Raw genomic sequence first — 16,985 nt, 5'->3', positions numbered from 1 at the left:
TGTGTGCTGCCGCAGGAACGAGGAACAACCTCGTTACTGCTGCAGTAACGATTTTTGAGAATGGACCCCCATGTCACCGATGAGCGATTTTGCACGTTTTTGCAACGATGCAAAATCGCTCATCGGTGTCACACGCAACGGCATCGCTAATGCGGCCGGATGTGCGTCACCAATTCCGTGACCCCAACGAGTTCCCATTAGCGATGCCGCAGCGTGTAAAGCCCCCTTTAGCTTCTCAGCAAGTGATGGCATTATGTCATTGATTGAACATCATGGAAAAATGTAGTTTGGTTCCATTTTCTAAGACGATTTTTAAGGAAGTTTAAAGTGATTAGTAATATGACTGCACTTTTGACACTTCAAAACATTCTGAGTGATGTGAATATGGGATATTCTACACTTTGGGTGAAAATCTTGAACTACAGTTAGGTCCAGAAATATTTGGACAGTGACCCAATTTTCGCGAGTTGGGCTCTGCATGCCACCACATTGGATTTGATATGAAACCTCTACAACAGAATTCAAGTGCAGATTGTAACGTTTAATTTGAAGGTTTGAACAAAAATATCTGATAGAAATTGTAGGAATTGTACACATTTCTTTACAAACACTCCACATTTTAGGAGGTCAAAAGTAATTGGACAAATAAACCAAACCCAAAAAAAATATTTTTATTTTCAATATTTTGTTCTGAATCCTTTGGAGGCAATCACTGCCTTAAGTCTGGAACCCATGGACATCACCAAACGCTGGGTTTCCTCCTTCTTAATGCTTTGCCAGGCCTTTACAGCCGCAGCCTTCAGGTCTTGCTTGTTTGTGGGTCTTTCCGTCTTAACTCTGGATTTGAGCAAGTGAAATGCATGCTCAATTGGGTTAAGATCTGGTGATTGACTTGGCCATTGCAGAATGTTCCACTTTTTTGCACTCATGAACTCCTGGGTAGCTTTGGCTGTATGCTTGGGGTCATTGTCCATCTGTACTATGAAGCGCCGTCCGATCAACTTTGCAGCATTTGGCTGAATCTGGGCTGAAAGTATATCCCGGTACACTTCAGAATTCATCTGGCTACTCTTGTCTGCTGTTAAATCATCAATAAACACAAGTGACCCAGTGCCATTGAAAGCCATGCATGCCCATGCCATCACGTTGCCTCCACCATGTTTTACAGAGGATGTGGTGTGCCTTGGATCATGTGCCGTTCCCTTTCTTCTCCAAACTTTTTTCTTCCCATCATTCTGGTACAGGTTGATCTTTGTCTCATCTGTCCATAGAATACTTTTCCAGAACTGAGCTGGCTTCATGAGGTGTTTTTCAGCAAATTTAACTCTGGCCTTTTTTTTTTGGAATTGATGAATGGTTTGCATCTAGATGTGAACCCTTTGTATTTACTTTCATGGAGTCTTCTCTTTACTGTTGACTTAGAGACAGATACACCTACTTCACTGAGAGTGTTCTGGACTTCAGTTGATGTTGTGTACGGGTTCTTCTTCCCCAAAGAAAGTATGCGGCAATCATCCACCACTGTTGTCATCCGTGGACGCCCAGGCCTTTTTGAGTTCCCAAGCTCACCAGTCAATTCCTTTTTTCTCAGAATGTACCCGACTGTTGATGTTGCTACTCCAAGCATGTCTGCTATCTCTCTGATGGATTTTTTCTTTTTTTCAGCCTCAGGATGTTCTGCTTCACCTCAATTGAGAGTTCCTTAGACCGCATGTTGTCTGGTCACAGCAACAGCTTCCAAATGCAAAACCACACACCTGTAATCAACCCCAGACCTTTTAACTACTTCATTGATTACAGGTTAACGAGGGAGACGCCTTCAGAGTTAATTGCAGCCCTTAGAGTCCCTTGTCCAATTACTTTTGGTCCCTTTAAAAAGAGGAGGCTATGCATTACAGAGCTATGATTCCTAAACCCTTTCTCCGATTTGGATGTGAAAACTCTCATATTGCAGCTGGGAGTGTGCACTTTCAGCCCATATTATATATATAATTGTATTTCTGAACATGTTTTTGTAAACAGCTAAAATAACAAAACTTGTGTCACTGTCCAAATATTTCTGGACCTAACTGTAAATGACAACTGGTCTTTATAGAGGGTCGTGCAAAAGAAGCAGTATGGTGCAAAATACCAAGACGCAGTCTAAAATAATAATAATTCATTAAGATTCATTAAGATTATAGGGGTTGTCCCACCACAATTTTTCCTGTCCATATTCCCGATTAGTGCTTTGGACTCGATCCTATGAGCTATTGTCATGCTAAGTACCAACCGAACGACGTAAGGGAAGGGATACCCTGTGTCTAGGGAAGGGAGAGATTGTGACCTCTGACTAAACCTACTGCTGGTCCCTGGGATCCCTCACCACCCTAGATAGGTTCTGCACCTATGCACCGAGGCAGATACCTGACCCTAAAGCGGGCTTTACACACAACGACATTGCTAACAAGATGTCGTTGGGGTCACGGAATTCGTGACGCACATCTGGCCTTGTTAGCGATGTTGTTGCGTGTGAAACGTACGAACGACCGTTAACGATCAAAATTACTCACCTAATCGTTGATCGTTGACACATCGTTCTAAACTCAAATATTGTTGCTGTTGCAGGACGTAGGTTGTTCGTCGTTCCTGAGCCAGCACACATCGCTACGTGTGACACCCCAGGAACGAGGAACAACATCGTACCTGCGACCTCCGGCAACGAGGTGGGCGTGTCTTTCTTCCGGCTGCTCTCCGCCCCTCTTCTATTGGACTGCTGCCGTGTGACATCGCTGTGACGCCGCACGAATCGCCCCCTTAGAAAGGAGGCGGTTCGCCAGCCACAGAGACGTCGCTAGGCAGGTAAGTACGTGTGATGGGGACGAACGATGTTGTGCGCCATGGGCAGCGATTTGCCCGTGACGCACAAACAACGGGGGCGGGTGCTTTCAAGAGCGACATCGCTAGCGATGTCGCTACGTGTAAAGCCCCCTTAAGTATCCCTAGTGATAGACTCTAAATAGGGAACGGGTAGGATAAGCTCCTTGTTAACCCCACTAAACACTAGAGAAGACACAAAGAGGACACACATTGCGGGAAAATGCATGAACTTCTTATCCACAGATCACTCAGGTAGAGGTTCAGCAAAGTATCAGCAATGATACCACAGATGAGTGCAAGCCATCTGCTTGCAACCAGAGCTTGAATAAACTGAATAATATTATCAACACCAGTCCAGGAAAGATGGGAGTATTTAAGCACAAGGGGAATACTGAAAATCAGCAGCTGTATGGAAGGAGGGCTCCTCAAGGTCCTAAAGGGGAAGGGATGAAATTCCAGCAGGAAAGCTACCTAATATAATGAATGTTAACAGCAGCAACAATAGAAAGTCAGGGAGCATTTTTCGTAGCCAGACACTGTGACCTTCTATTGCCAGAAATCCCATGACTGTCTGTCATCCGTGACATACCCATGACCGGTATAGATGAATGCACTAACAAGCAGCAGCTTTCACAAAGGCAGCTCCAGCCATACAGGTTTCACATTGTTGTCCATTCAGTTTAAAGGGGTGTTCTTATCTTATTAAAAGGAAACTGTCACCAGGTTTTCGCCACCTAATCTGAGAGCAGCATAACATAGGGGCAGCTATCTTGATTTTAGCAATGTGTCACTTACTGGACTGCTTACTATAGGTTTGATAACAATCACTATTTATCATTAGAGGACTACTTGGTGTGCTGCTAGGTAGTCTAGCATAGTCATGAGTTATGAATAACTGTTAGATCTGCAGCAGAGAAAACATAAATTTTATCAAAATTACAGCAAACAGCTCAGTAAGTGACACATTGCTGGAATCAGGGTCTCTGTCTCAACATTATGCTGCTCTCAGATGTGGCAGCAAAAACCTTGAGACAGATTCCCTTCAAATGGGTTAGGATAAGACATTTTGCATTATAATTCTCATTAAAAATTCTCCCCATTCCTCAAGGTTATAGAGATTGACAATTGTATTGCTTACTGTTCGTGCCCTAAGTTAGCAACCACATTTGCAGACAGAGGTAGCTGGTTTCCTATCTAAGGGAAACAGCATTTACAATTTATTTGGTATAGAGCTTGTAAGTGCTGCTCTGAATCTGTCAGGATCCCTGGATCCAGCCCACTTCAGCGCCTCAATGTGCCTCCGATGCTGCAGAGACAAAGCTGTCTCTGATTGCACTATGACAGAGTATTGAGTTCGGGAAATCAAAGTGACTGTCAATCATCAGTAGCGCACTGCCTTCTGACAAAGAGGAAGCCAGGAAGAAGGCAGAAGATGGAAGCAGAGCAACTGGTCACATCCCCCACAAAATGAGATGTTTGTAGAGGGTCTTGGGGACTGGGGTCCTCATATTAAGATGTGATAAAGAAGTTTTATCTAAATAATATGTACCCTGGCCACAGGATAGTTGATATATGTATGATCGCTGGGGATCCCTCTGAAGGTCCCCCACTCTGATCCTAAGAACAGTCGTCTCAAAGTGTGAAAATGCCTAACACATATTGGATGCAGCTATTTACTGCAGCCCAGCCATTTATTACTAAGTTCTGCTGAAATAAAGCCACTTATTGGGAAGGCATTGTGTTCACACAGCTATTGATTCCTCCAGCAGAATGGATGACCCCATACGTGTTACGTTGACAGATACACTTTAAAATTGTTGAGCATTGCTGTACTTAGAATTAACACTTAACTATAAGCCTGAACTCTGCTGACATGTGATGTCCCCGGTGGCCACGTCTTACCTCTGCCGGTGCTGTAATGCTGTAGTTTATCACTGTACACCGCCTCTTTGCTGTACGTTCTCTTCCTGAAATACAAAAATACACTAGACTTGAAAAATATTAATGCAAATGGTTATAATGGAGTAAGCAGAAGGATCGGGTCATTCATTTACCACCTCTCTTCGGAAACAGGTATAGACAGTACAGATCAAAAGTTTGGACATACCTGTTCATACAATGTTGTTTTAGTGGTGCGTGCACATTGTACATTCAGAAGGAAGGCAGCAAAACCATGAATGGTTACATATGGAAAGAAGGTGCAAAGAAAACCATGTGCGAAACAAACCAGAATAGTAAAGAAACCCTAACACAAGATTAAAATTGATAATTGTTTTGCTCTAATTTTATTCCCACTCCTCCCCTGAGCATGCCTTTTTTTTTTTTTTTTAAATCCATCATACAGTTCCAAAGATATGGGCGTTCTTATTTAGTGCTAATTTTTCTATTTTATTTTTTTACCAAGGGGCTGTGCTCACAGGATTCTCTGGAGGCGTATCTTTGGGCTGCTCTGGATTATTCACCATAAATATAAGAATTAAATTAAAAAGTCTTTGGAAACATATGGAGGATTTAAAAAAACAAACAATAACACTCAGGGGTGCAGCATGGTCCAAAGAAGTCTCTTATCCTTGTTTACTGTCATCATTAGTGACTTTTTTGCAGCAATTTCATCATAAAGCCCTACGTCTCTGAGCCTTCAATGAACAGCTGATGTTGAGATGTGTACGCTACTTGATGTCTGTGAATTATATATTAGGGCTGTAATCTGAGGTCCTGACAATTTGTTGTATCTGGGGCTGGGAACTTTGATGAACGTATCCTCTGCAGCAGAGTTAATTCTTTTTCTTCCTTTCTGGAGTAATCCTTATAAAATCCAATTTCATTATGGCGATTAATGATTTTCATGACCACACTGGGAGGGGTACTTAGAAGAATCAAAAGTATAACACACACTGTGGTCTGTTTCACACATATTTCATTGCTCCTTGCTTCTATGTGTCCCTTAATGGTTTTGCTGCCTTTAGTCTAAATCTATGAAGAAGAAAAAACATTTAATGAACAGGTGTGCCCAAACTTTAAACTAGTACTGTATGTATGTATTAGGTCCTGTCTACTATTGGAGATATAGTCAGCTGGAGACAACATTTGACCCATGTATTCAATCACTGATCTGCAGAATTACTGATGGAGCATATTTATGCCTTTAGCACTTCTGCCACATAATTTCACTGGTAGTTTACATAACAATATACATTTTTTTCAAGGTCCCCTACAAACAGTCAATTATATAGTGGGGGACAAACCTATAAGCCTGGGGTTACATACTGATTTTGGCTGCGACACAGGGCGTGCAGCCAAAGATTTTTCTATGCTGCTCCAACATCACAGCATAATGAAGCTGGATGGAGTCAGATTGCAACCCACAATGTACTGTAACTGTGACAAGCAAGACACAAAAGACCAAATTAGCAGTTTTTGTTTTCTTTGCGCCTTGCTTGTCACAGACAAAGTACCTTGGGGGTCGCAGTGTACCCCCATTCAGGTGCACAACGCTGCAATGTAAAAGAGCAATCAGCTGTGTGACCGGTGTTGCAACAAAGTCACTGTGTAGCCCCAGACTAAAAATATACTCATTAGGATGGGTTATATATTGTAACATGACATACTGTATATGTCAGATGCAGGTCACATGATGTAAATACAGTCTAAGTACTTTTATACAACCTCTAATTATTTTACTTTAAAGAGGAATATCCAGAATTAAAGTAGTGTTTCTTCCACTACAGATTGTTTCTGGCATTGTGGCTTAATACCATTTTCTGAAATGGAAATGAGTTGCGATACGAAAAACAACCTGTAGGTAGGTGTGGCGCTATTTTTTGAAGAAAGCCGCCCTAAACCCCCTTTGATACCTTTTCCAGCTTTCTCAGAACTCTCTGAACTAGAGCCTCTGATCATTTACATAGGGAACATGTAAGTAATAACAATTATTTTTATAAATTCATATTACACAATATTACAACACAGGGATGGGTAGGAAGGGGTTACTAGGCCACACATGCTGTAGGTCAAAACGCATATGGGACTTGACAGTTCCCTTTAAAGACAGTGATATTTTATCATCATAGCAAAAATTACAAAAAAAAAATTCACAGAGAATACAAAATCACAAGATGAAAACTTTTTTTTGTTGGTAGAATGTTAAACAAAGCAAACTATAAACAACCCTGTTACATATAGATGGAATGTGCCGCCATCTAGGGCTTGGTTCACATGTAAATTCAGACAAACATACAAACAGAATAAGGCTATGTTCACACAGGGTGTTTTTCCCGTGTTTTTTAGCTGCGGATTTGCCTTGGTTTTATGGCTAATAAAACTCTTTCTTCACAGTCTGAGCAAAACCTATGAGATTCCAGAAATGTCATGCACACACACAAATGACCTGCGTTTTTTTTTCCTGACTGTTTTGTTAACCTCCTTGGTTTTTGCTGTGTTTTTAGTGCATTTGTTTTTTTACCCATTCAAATCAATGGGGAAGAGCAAAAACGTGGCAAAAAAAAACGCTGCAAAAAAAAATCCTGAGCAAATACACCCTGTGTGAACATAGCCAAAGAGACCTGTTGTAAGCACAGAGAAACCATTAATTGTTATGGGGTTCTACTTTTTAAAACAGAAGAAAATGTTCTATATGCAGAACGTATTTTTTCGTTCCAAACAACAAATGGACCCCAAAGAAATCAATGGGCCCCTCTGCTTCTGATTGTAGAACCAATACAACAGATCATTTATTCCGTTATTTATTCGTAAACAGAATGTTTGAATGGACATGTCAATAGAGCCTTATATACATACAGCTCTGGCAAAAATTAAGAGACCACTTCCAAATTGTCAGTTTTTCTGAATCAAACCGCATACAAGGTTATCCTGGAAAAACAGTTGCTTCCTTCTGCTGAGACAATGATCCCCAACTCTGAGGACTGGTTTTTCCAGCAGGACAATGTGCCATGCCACACAGCTAGGTCAATCAATGTGTGGTTGAAGGACCACCACATCAAAACCCTGCCATGGCCAGCCCAATCTCCAGACCTTAACTCCATTGAAAACCTCTGGAATGTAATCAAAAGGAAGATGGATAGTCACAAGCCATCAAACAAAAAAGAACTGCTCACACTGTTGCACCAGGAGTGGCATAAGGTCACCTAAAACCAGTCTTAAAGACTGTTGGAAAGCAGCCAAGACGCATGAAAGCTGTGATTAAAAATCATGGTTATTCCACAAGATATTGATTTCTGACCTCTTCCTGAGTTATAACATTAGTATTGTTGTTTCTAAATGATTATGAATTTGTTTTCTTTGCATTATTTGAGGTGTGAAAGCAACGCATTGTTTTATTATTTTGACCATTTCTTATTTTCAGAAAATAAATACAAAATGTATCGCTTGGAAATTCGGAGACATATTGTCAGTAGTTTATAGAATAAAAGAACTATTTACATTTTATTCATACAGTTAAAACAAACTCCAAACAAACAAAACACATATCTGGGACAACCAATCCCAAATTCGCCAATATGCAAGGAGACCCCTCTGTACAAATAAGAGGTCACAGTAGCGAAAAGGAGGGAACTAAAATGTCCCTTTCAACCACACGGTTAATACTGCCTATTAAATAATCAAGCAATGTGTATGAGTACCAGAGTCAATATTAGTCAGTGCAACCAGGGTATGGCCACTAAATCCCTATAGTGGCCCTGCCTTACCGCGGAGGTTGGCACCCTAGACCTAAGCGCTGTGGCGCCCCCGCTCAACGAGGACTCACCCTACTTTCCCTTCGCTGGTCTATTGTGCAGCTGATCTGGGAAAGGAGGAAGTGAGGGAAGGTTGCACTTGTGGGAGACACTCAAACAAAGGATCTCATACAAACATAGCAATAGAACAGTAGAGGTTCAGTGATTTATTAGTGTTAAAGACGGACCATATCAACAGAGTTGTTACTTTCCAAAAAATAGGCACATAATTAATAATTGAGTGCTTAATCGTTCCACTTATATATATCTGCACATGCCCAAAAGAAGTCTTTTTAAACAGATAAGTATACAAAAGTGCATATATGCCTTAAACATATCTCTTGGAATACGTGAAAATATTCAATGAACACCTTCTATGTACAGACAAAATGGAGACAATGGGAATTTTTCTTGGCGTCCCGGGACGACGGTGACGGTGACCAAGCTCCACACGTGGCGGATTGTAGCCAGTGTCTCTTTCCTTATATTATCTTAATATTTTCACGTATTCCAAGAGATATGTTTAAGGCATATATGCACTTTTGTATACTTATCTGTTTAAAAAGACTTGTTTTGGGCATGTGCAGATATATATAAGTGGAACGATTAAGCACTCAATGATTAATTATGTGCCTATTTTTTGGAAAGTAACAACTCTGTTGATATGGTCCGTCTTTAACACTAATAAATCACTGAACCTCTACTGTTCTATTGCTATGTTTGTATGAGATCCTTTGTTTGAGTGTCTCCCACAAGTGCAACCTTCCCTCACTTCCTCCTTTCCCAGATCAGCTGCACAATAGACCAGCGAAGGAAAAGTAGGGTGAGTCCTCGTTGAGCGGGGGCGCCACAGCGCTTAGGTCTAGGGTGCCAACCTCCGCGGTAAGGCAGGGCCACTATAGGGATTTAGTGGCCATACCCTGGTTGCACTGACTAATATTGACTCTGGTACTCATACACATTGCTTGATTATTTAATAGGCAGTATTAACCGTGTGGTTGAAAGGGACAGTTTAGTTCCCTCCTTTTCGCTACTGTGACCTCTTATTTGTACAGAGAGGTCTCCTTGCATATTGGCGAATTTGGGATTGGTTGTCCCAGATATGTGTTTTGTTTGTTTGAGGTTTGTTTTAACTGTATGAAAAAAATTTGAATTTTTAAGGGGTTTGTTTTGTTTTTTTGTTTTTTGGTCTATACAATTTACATTTTACTCAAAAATATAAAGAGAAAAATCAGAAACACTGAAAATTTTGCAGGTGTCTCAATTTTTGCCAGAGCTGTGTATACTGTAAGTGCTGCAGCTCCTCTATCATCAGGCAACGTAACCACGAATATAGACAGGGAGGATGGTATTGCCTCGCTCTTCCCTTTACTGTGATACAAGAAATCTCCGGCTATGACCCCATCAAGCGACATAAAACCCGAAGTGCAAACTCACCTGCTACAAACAATGGAGATGGCCACCAGAGACACTATGAAGACGACGCCTGCAGCTGCCGAGCCGGCAATCAGGGGAAGCTGCTCTCTGAGCTCGGATTTGTAATCCTCTAAAAAAACGGAATATGAAAAATTACACAGGACACCGTCAGGCCGCCCTACAACAATCAGCCTTTGTAATGTAGCCTATCATTTGAGTCAGACAGAGCACGCAAGCGAATCTACAGATCTAGACCTCAAGTCGGGTCTTTATTATACGTATGTTCCTTTCATGATTCATGTTGAACCATCTAAAATGTCAAGTCTCCATTATGAGCTTCCACTCTCTTCACCCAGCAAAGGTCAGAAAATCTGTCAGAAACCTATCCTCAGTAATTTCTTGTGTGCGTACAAATATATTCATGTGATTCACATGGTAAAATGTACATATCCAGCACTCTTTATATCCCCAATGTTATTTAACATGGGAGAAGAATACTTACCTTGTCTGGGTACTAAAGGGTAAAGAATTCTTGATTGATGCTCTTAATTTTGCCCAAAGGGAAGTGTTAAGAATCCACATCTTGTAGGGGGACGACTAACATGTGGCTGTATGATTGGGGGTGAATATCAGAGGTGTAACTATAAGGGTATATACGTCACATCAGAAAAAGTGGACCTGCAGCCTAAAGTGGTCCAAAAGGTCACCCAGACCCATATAAGTAGGCCAGCAGTACAAATAAGGGGCAATGTGAATAGGGCAGCATGGTTGATCAGTGGAGGATCATGGTGGATCAGTGGAGGATCATGGTGGATCGGTGGAGGATCATGGTGGATCAGTGGAGGATCATGGTGGATCAGTGGAAGATCATGGTGGATCAGTGGAGGATCATGGTGGATCACTGGAGGATCATGGTGGATCAGTGGAGGATCATGGATCAGTGGAAGGTCATGGTGGATCAGTGGAGGATCATGGTGGATCACTGGAGGATCATGGTGGATCAGTCGAGGATTATGGTGGATCATTGTGGAGCACTGTTGCCCTGCAGCGCTGGGGTCCTGGGTTCAAATCTCATGATACACAACATCTGCAAAGAGTTTGTATGTTCTCCGCATGTTTATGTGGGTTTTCTCCAACAATCCTAAAACATACTGCTAGGAAACATAGATAATGAGCCCCAATGGGCACAGTGATGACAATGTCTGTAAATGCCATAAGTGAATAAAATAAAAGATATGTGCTTTTGTATCAATAAATTGTTTGAAATGAGGAAATCCCCATTGCATGCTTCCACTTAAATGACCTAATTTCATGATAAACTATAACTATACTGTGAACTTTTTACATTTTCCATAAATTTAACCAGAAAGCCAAATATCCTTAACTTTTTGTGAGTAGTGTATTGTAGCTACAGCTCTACATTAATGTGTTGGAGTGCCTTACTCTTTCCTGGAAGTTATAAGAACTGAAGATGTGGGGTAAAGTAGTGGCCACGATTGTTACTCAGAAGAACAAATCACATTGATTACATTGATAGATACATGGACTTGCCCCTTTAAATGCGAGCTCCATAGTGAAGGACTAAAAATGTTTGAGTCACCGGTGGCTCTTAATCCATTTTCTTTTTTATCAACACAAGATTGTTTGTTTATTTTTTGGGGGTTTTTTTATTTATTTTTTTCTTTTTGAGCATTTATAGGAAAAAAAATCAATTTGCAAGCAGCGGCTCAAGGACAAAGGATGAAAACTGTAGATGTAGCCACGGATCAAGGAGGGAAGAACCGTGAAGGTTGGAATGACTTAAGGCCTAATTACACAAAGTAATTATCGCTGGGATCTTAACTAGTGGTTATCAATAAAGTCCTGTATAAAATGTAAATCAATTCTATGTAATATATAGGCATTAACTTTTCAGGGACCTTTTTGGACAATATTGTTATGTGGAGCATGTTTTTCAATGACTGAATGATTACAAGGGTTCATTTATTGTAAAATGGAAGAATGAAATGCCACTTACTACAAAAAATGGTCACCTATGGAATGTAAGGACAGTAAAGGTAAAATGCACATGAAATTATTGCTTGTCGAGCTTAATGGGAGAGGTTGACTGTTCTGTGTATGTAGGGCTGACGAAAGATACGCTAGCACAGGACATCTCTGGCATAAACCTAATCCTCTCTCCACATTCAAAAAAATGCAAGCTCCGCCATCCAAACCATACATATTTATTGGGAAGTCTGTAGCCATAGCTGTTGGCCGACCAAGTGTATGAGAACAAGGGTAATGGAGATTTGATACAGAAGGGGAACGGAAAGGTGAGAAGTTTCATTTAGGTCAGCTAGGATCTAATTATACAACACATAACATTTTCCAATAATTGCAGTTGGCTTGTGGAAATTAACACACGTAAACCCAGACTTGTCCCAACATTTACAATACCCGGATCAGTAATAATTCATCTTCCAAGTTTTTTCTGTTTCCAATGAATGAACCCAAGATGAATAGGAATAGTCACTGGAGGTCACTCAGACAGACACTTCCCATTGTTCACTGCTGTATATTATTACACGATAGGCAGTGACATGTTTGACATCCCCTGAACACCTCATTGACCGGTTATGTCTCCCTCCCTTGGACTCTTCCTGTGCATACTGTATCTTTTCTTCCTGCCCTTGTTCTCCTCCTGATATTTCCTCCTGTTTAACTTTCCATGGCCTATGATGCTGACCTTTGGGTTTAATACTTCCCAAATGATTATCCAACCCATACAACTCATGACACTAATGAACATTCATCCAGGAAGAAGGTGGTTCTGTTTTTCATGACCACATTTCCGCATTGATAACTCAGATGTTACATTAAGGCTCGGAGATCAGTAATGGACTTTTAGGATTTGGAATTAATGCTAAAAGACAGATGGTATCGGATATGAATGACAGGACAGGGTGGGAGATTTAGCTCTTATCTTGCTTTCCCTCATTCCATATATAATCCATTGTTTTACTCTTTACTGTGTAAAAACATTGGGAAAAAATCCCCTCTGCTTTGTCTTGGCCAACATCCACCTAACCTTTCTAGGGCACGGAGTGCATAGAGGATTGGCAGGGAAGGCGTTAAGCTCTTTGGAACAATACATATGCACAGCATCTCTTGGCAACTCTACCTCCCTTTCGAATGCCCAGACTTGGTAAGGAGTGATGCCCAGCAGTGTTACGCATGCAATAGCCTGGCGCAGTGCCCCGTGCCAGCGTGGGTGAAATGTTTCCGCTCGTGGAGGAGAACCCTCGTGTCTATCAAGCAGTGACACAAGTGTTGAAATTTTATTGTTTAGCAATCGAGGAGAAGCGACGAGAATTGAACTATAAAAATAATGACGGAGCTGAGATGAATTGTACGCAGGATGGACCAAGAATAAGATATTCTGGACCGGTTCTCTGGAGGGAAGTTCCTAAATGTAAATACACAGGGTGCACATTGCATGAAATGTGTATGAAACACTCTGATTCAATGAGGCATATGTAGTTTGAAATCTAATATATGTTCCATTTTACACTTCATTGGCAACATCAGAATACGTTAACATGCCAATCAATTCTTCATAAGGAATCTGATGGTAGTAACCAACCAAATGACCCATATAGATTGCTCATTTCCCTACATGTAGATAGTTATAAAAGAAGACATAATATATATTGTATACATCATTGGATTTCTTCATTGAAATGTTATATGTGATCTTTGCCTCGGTAAAAATAGCTCTTATCTGCTGATTTCCATATTTACGTCTGGTAAGAATTGGTTAGGCTTTCAGCACCCAAATTCATTGGAGACTAAGATTTATGGGCAAAAGAAATATTTTTTTTTTAAAGGCAGTTAATGCAGGTAATAGAGTGTATAGAGAGCTGGGAGGCCCTGACTGTAGAATAATTCAACTTGTTAGTATCTTTAAAAGGGTTGGCCAATTTCTAATAATAACTACAGTGCCTCCTATTGGAAGTAGCAATCCTAAAAGTCAATATTAACCCTTTGACAAGCCTTATCAACAAGGATATCCTAATTTATATGACAAGGCTCATTAAAGGGTCAATACTTTTAGGATTGCTACTTCCAATAGGTAGCACTAGAGTTCAATTTCACTACCTCTCTGAAGACGCAATTTGCATAGTTAATGTTCCAGAGGAGCTTGCAAGGCATTTAAAGAGGACAAACCACCAGGATTTTCCTATATAAACTAAAGCCAGTGCTATACTGGCACTATCAGGCTGATTCTAAACACACCTTTATTTGTGAGATCGGATGTATACTTTCTGAAATATAGGCATGTAAAGTTTGTGAAATGCACTGTTATTTGATGAGCGGTGCAATGGAATATTGAATAGAATATCTAATACGTAGATCGGGTTTTGCTAGTTATTCCTGCCCCTGTCTGTCTGTCTGTCCTTCCTCCTCCTGTCTCTGTTATTAGAGAGGGAGGACAGGCAGCAGATAGAGGCGGGAATAAATAGAAAAAACCTGACCCACCTATTTAAATATTCCATTGCATCTCTCATCAAATAACAGTGTATATAATAAACTTTACTTGCCTATATGTCAGAAACTATACATCCAACCTTACAACTAAAGGTACGTATAGAATCAGCATGATAGAACCAGTATAGCACTGGTTTTAGTTTATATGTGAAAATCCTGGTGGTTGGTCCTCTTTAAATATCCTCATAATGCCATTACTGCCAGAACTCTCATGTCACTCTCCACAAGAAGAAACCTTACCCCTTAGATCCTAATACAAACTCAAAAACAGTCTCAACTGGTGTGAATTGGCAGAGCAGAATCTAACCTATCATTTTTTACCACTACCCAATATGTTGTTATGCATCTAAACCCATGTGAACTGTTATGACAGACCCACTCATGTCTTACATCACTCCTGTTCCAGGCCCCCTACTGCCCATGTTGTTAGTGGACATTTAGTGGAGACCGCTAAATCTATGGCTCCTAAGGTGGGATCACTCATGTGGCTGCTTTCCAAGTTGAATTCTCTTCTGTGCCGGCTGAAAATTTTCACCACATGTGCATATACAGCAGATTACCCAATGGGCAGTCTAGAATAGGGAACCCTACTGAGAGCCAAAAGTTTGCTTGCTGAATGTGTCCAATCTCCTACTAATGGCTTATCAGTGGGAGAATTACAGGACAAGCTGCTGAACACTTGCAGCCTCTACGCCTTTCTGGCCTCTTGAAACAATCTTTTTCCTTCAGTTATATGTTCACTAATATAATATCATGTCTCCAATTACACAATAATAGCAAAAGTATATCCGGATGGAGTTAGCACAAATGTGTCCTTTACGGCTACCTACTTCATGGCCGAGCTACGATGTTACCACTTACCGTCAGTCAGGGTTTGGAAGCACATTTTTCCACTGTATTTCCCATAGCCCGCCACAGTTCTTGCTCGGACTTGCACCACGTAGACTATTCCTGGCCGTAGTCCTTCTATACTTGCTGTGTTTGTCTGGCTCTTGGCTATAGAAGAATTAAATTCATTATGATCCTAAAGAGAACAAGAAATATAGGCCATTCAGAAAAATAAATAGTAATGACAAGTTACTTTTCATGGCAATGTCACATCCCATTAGTACTGAGAGTTGTAATCTGGTGGTCTCATCAGAAGTCAGCTCTGCTCTATCACATTCGTGTGCATCGGCAAATAACCATCAGCAAGACACAGACGTGTGCCAAACAGGGAATACTAAGTCCACACTAAGCCATCCACAGTACCTAGGGTACCTTCCCTTAACGTCTTAATTACTGTACTTATTTTTTTATTCTTACATGAGTACTGTCATTTTAATAAGTGTTATATAAATCGATAGTACTGGTGAATATACAAAAACGTGTCTAGGAAACACAAGAAGGACTATACAGAGGATCTAGACATCAATTATAATATGGAATTAGTATAAGCAAGTAACACACAACGATCATAATAACGCAGACATTATAAGAAGAAGAATACCAAAAAGGACTCAGACTTTAAAGGTTCAACTTGGGAAAGGCAGATTTTAATGGGTTCAGAAAAAGGGTAGGAAAGGTCCATTGGCTGGATGTTCTAAAGGACAGAAATGGCCAAGAAGGATGGGACATTTTGGTAAATAAAATTCTCACTGCACAATCAGTAACAATCTCTAAAAGAAGGAAGAATTTGAAGCATTTAAAGAGACCAGGATGGATGAACACAGAAATTATACACTTTCTAAAAAGGTAAAAAGAAATGTATATCAAATGGAAAGAGGAGGGCATAGCTAAAGAAGAATATAATGCTGTCTGCAGGGCAAGCGTTAGAAGAGCTAAAGACTGTAATGAAGTGAGGATTGCAAGGGAGGCTAAAAGCAAGAAAAAAAACATTTTTGGGAGTATGTCAAAAGCAAAAGAAAAGTCAAAGATACTATAGGATTTTTACAGGGTGAAAATGGTGAAGTGGACAAAAATGATGTGGAGAAGGCTGAACTTTTAAATTCCTATTTTACATCTGTGTTCTCTAAGAAAGCAAATGTAACATCAACTGATCTTCACTCTACTATCGAAGGAATAAAATTATCAACACTATCTATAAACAGAGAGCTGGTGAGGGAACACTTAAGCCCGCTACACACGCTTCAATATATCTCACAATCCGTCGTTGGGGTCAAGTTGTAAGTGACGCACATCCGGCATCGTTTGTGAGGTATCTGCGTGTGACATCTACGTGCGATCAGGATTGAACGCAAAACTGTTGATCGCAAACACATCGTATCTTTGTCTAGAATTGAGCGTTTTGTTGCAGGAACCTAGTCAATTGTAACGTGTGACATCCCTCATACGATTTTGGTGTCTGATGCTATGTGCGCAGGTGTGCGCTCTGCACCGCAGCTTAAAAAAGGTCCGCTTCAGAGCGCAGCTGAAAAGCTGCGTTCTGAAGCGCCTCACAATGTCTGT

General features: G+C 40.7%; 1 protein-coding gene across 2 annotated transcripts in view; it reads right to left on the bottom strand.

The window, feature by feature from the left end:
* EPHB1 (EPH receptor B1) overlaps positions 1-16,985 on the bottom strand; it is a 598,641-nt gene that overhangs the window by 127,802 nt on the left and 453,854 nt on the right. For both annotated transcript variants that reach the window (XR_012751721.1, XM_075341011.1), the window contains exons 7-9: positions 15,399-15,561; positions 10,029-10,137; positions 4,762-4,826 (exon numbers count right to left, since the gene is read on the bottom strand). Coding sequence is in view for 1 of the 2 variants with exons in the window: in XM_075341011.1 (XP_075197126.1) it covers positions 4,762-4,826; positions 10,029-10,137; positions 15,399-15,561 (337 nt within the window). In the remaining variant the exon portion in view is untranslated. The remainder of the gene's footprint in view (positions 1-4,761; positions 4,827-10,028; positions 10,138-15,398; positions 15,562-16,985) is intronic.

This window comes from Anomaloglossus baeobatrachus, chromosome 3 (genome assembly GCF_048569485.1).
Source record: "Anomaloglossus baeobatrachus isolate aAnoBae1 chromosome 3, aAnoBae1.hap1, whole genome shotgun sequence".
Taxonomy (NCBI): domain Eukaryota; kingdom Metazoa; phylum Chordata; class Amphibia; order Anura; family Aromobatidae; genus Anomaloglossus; species Anomaloglossus baeobatrachus.
This window is presented reverse-complemented; position numbering and strand designations above follow the sequence as displayed.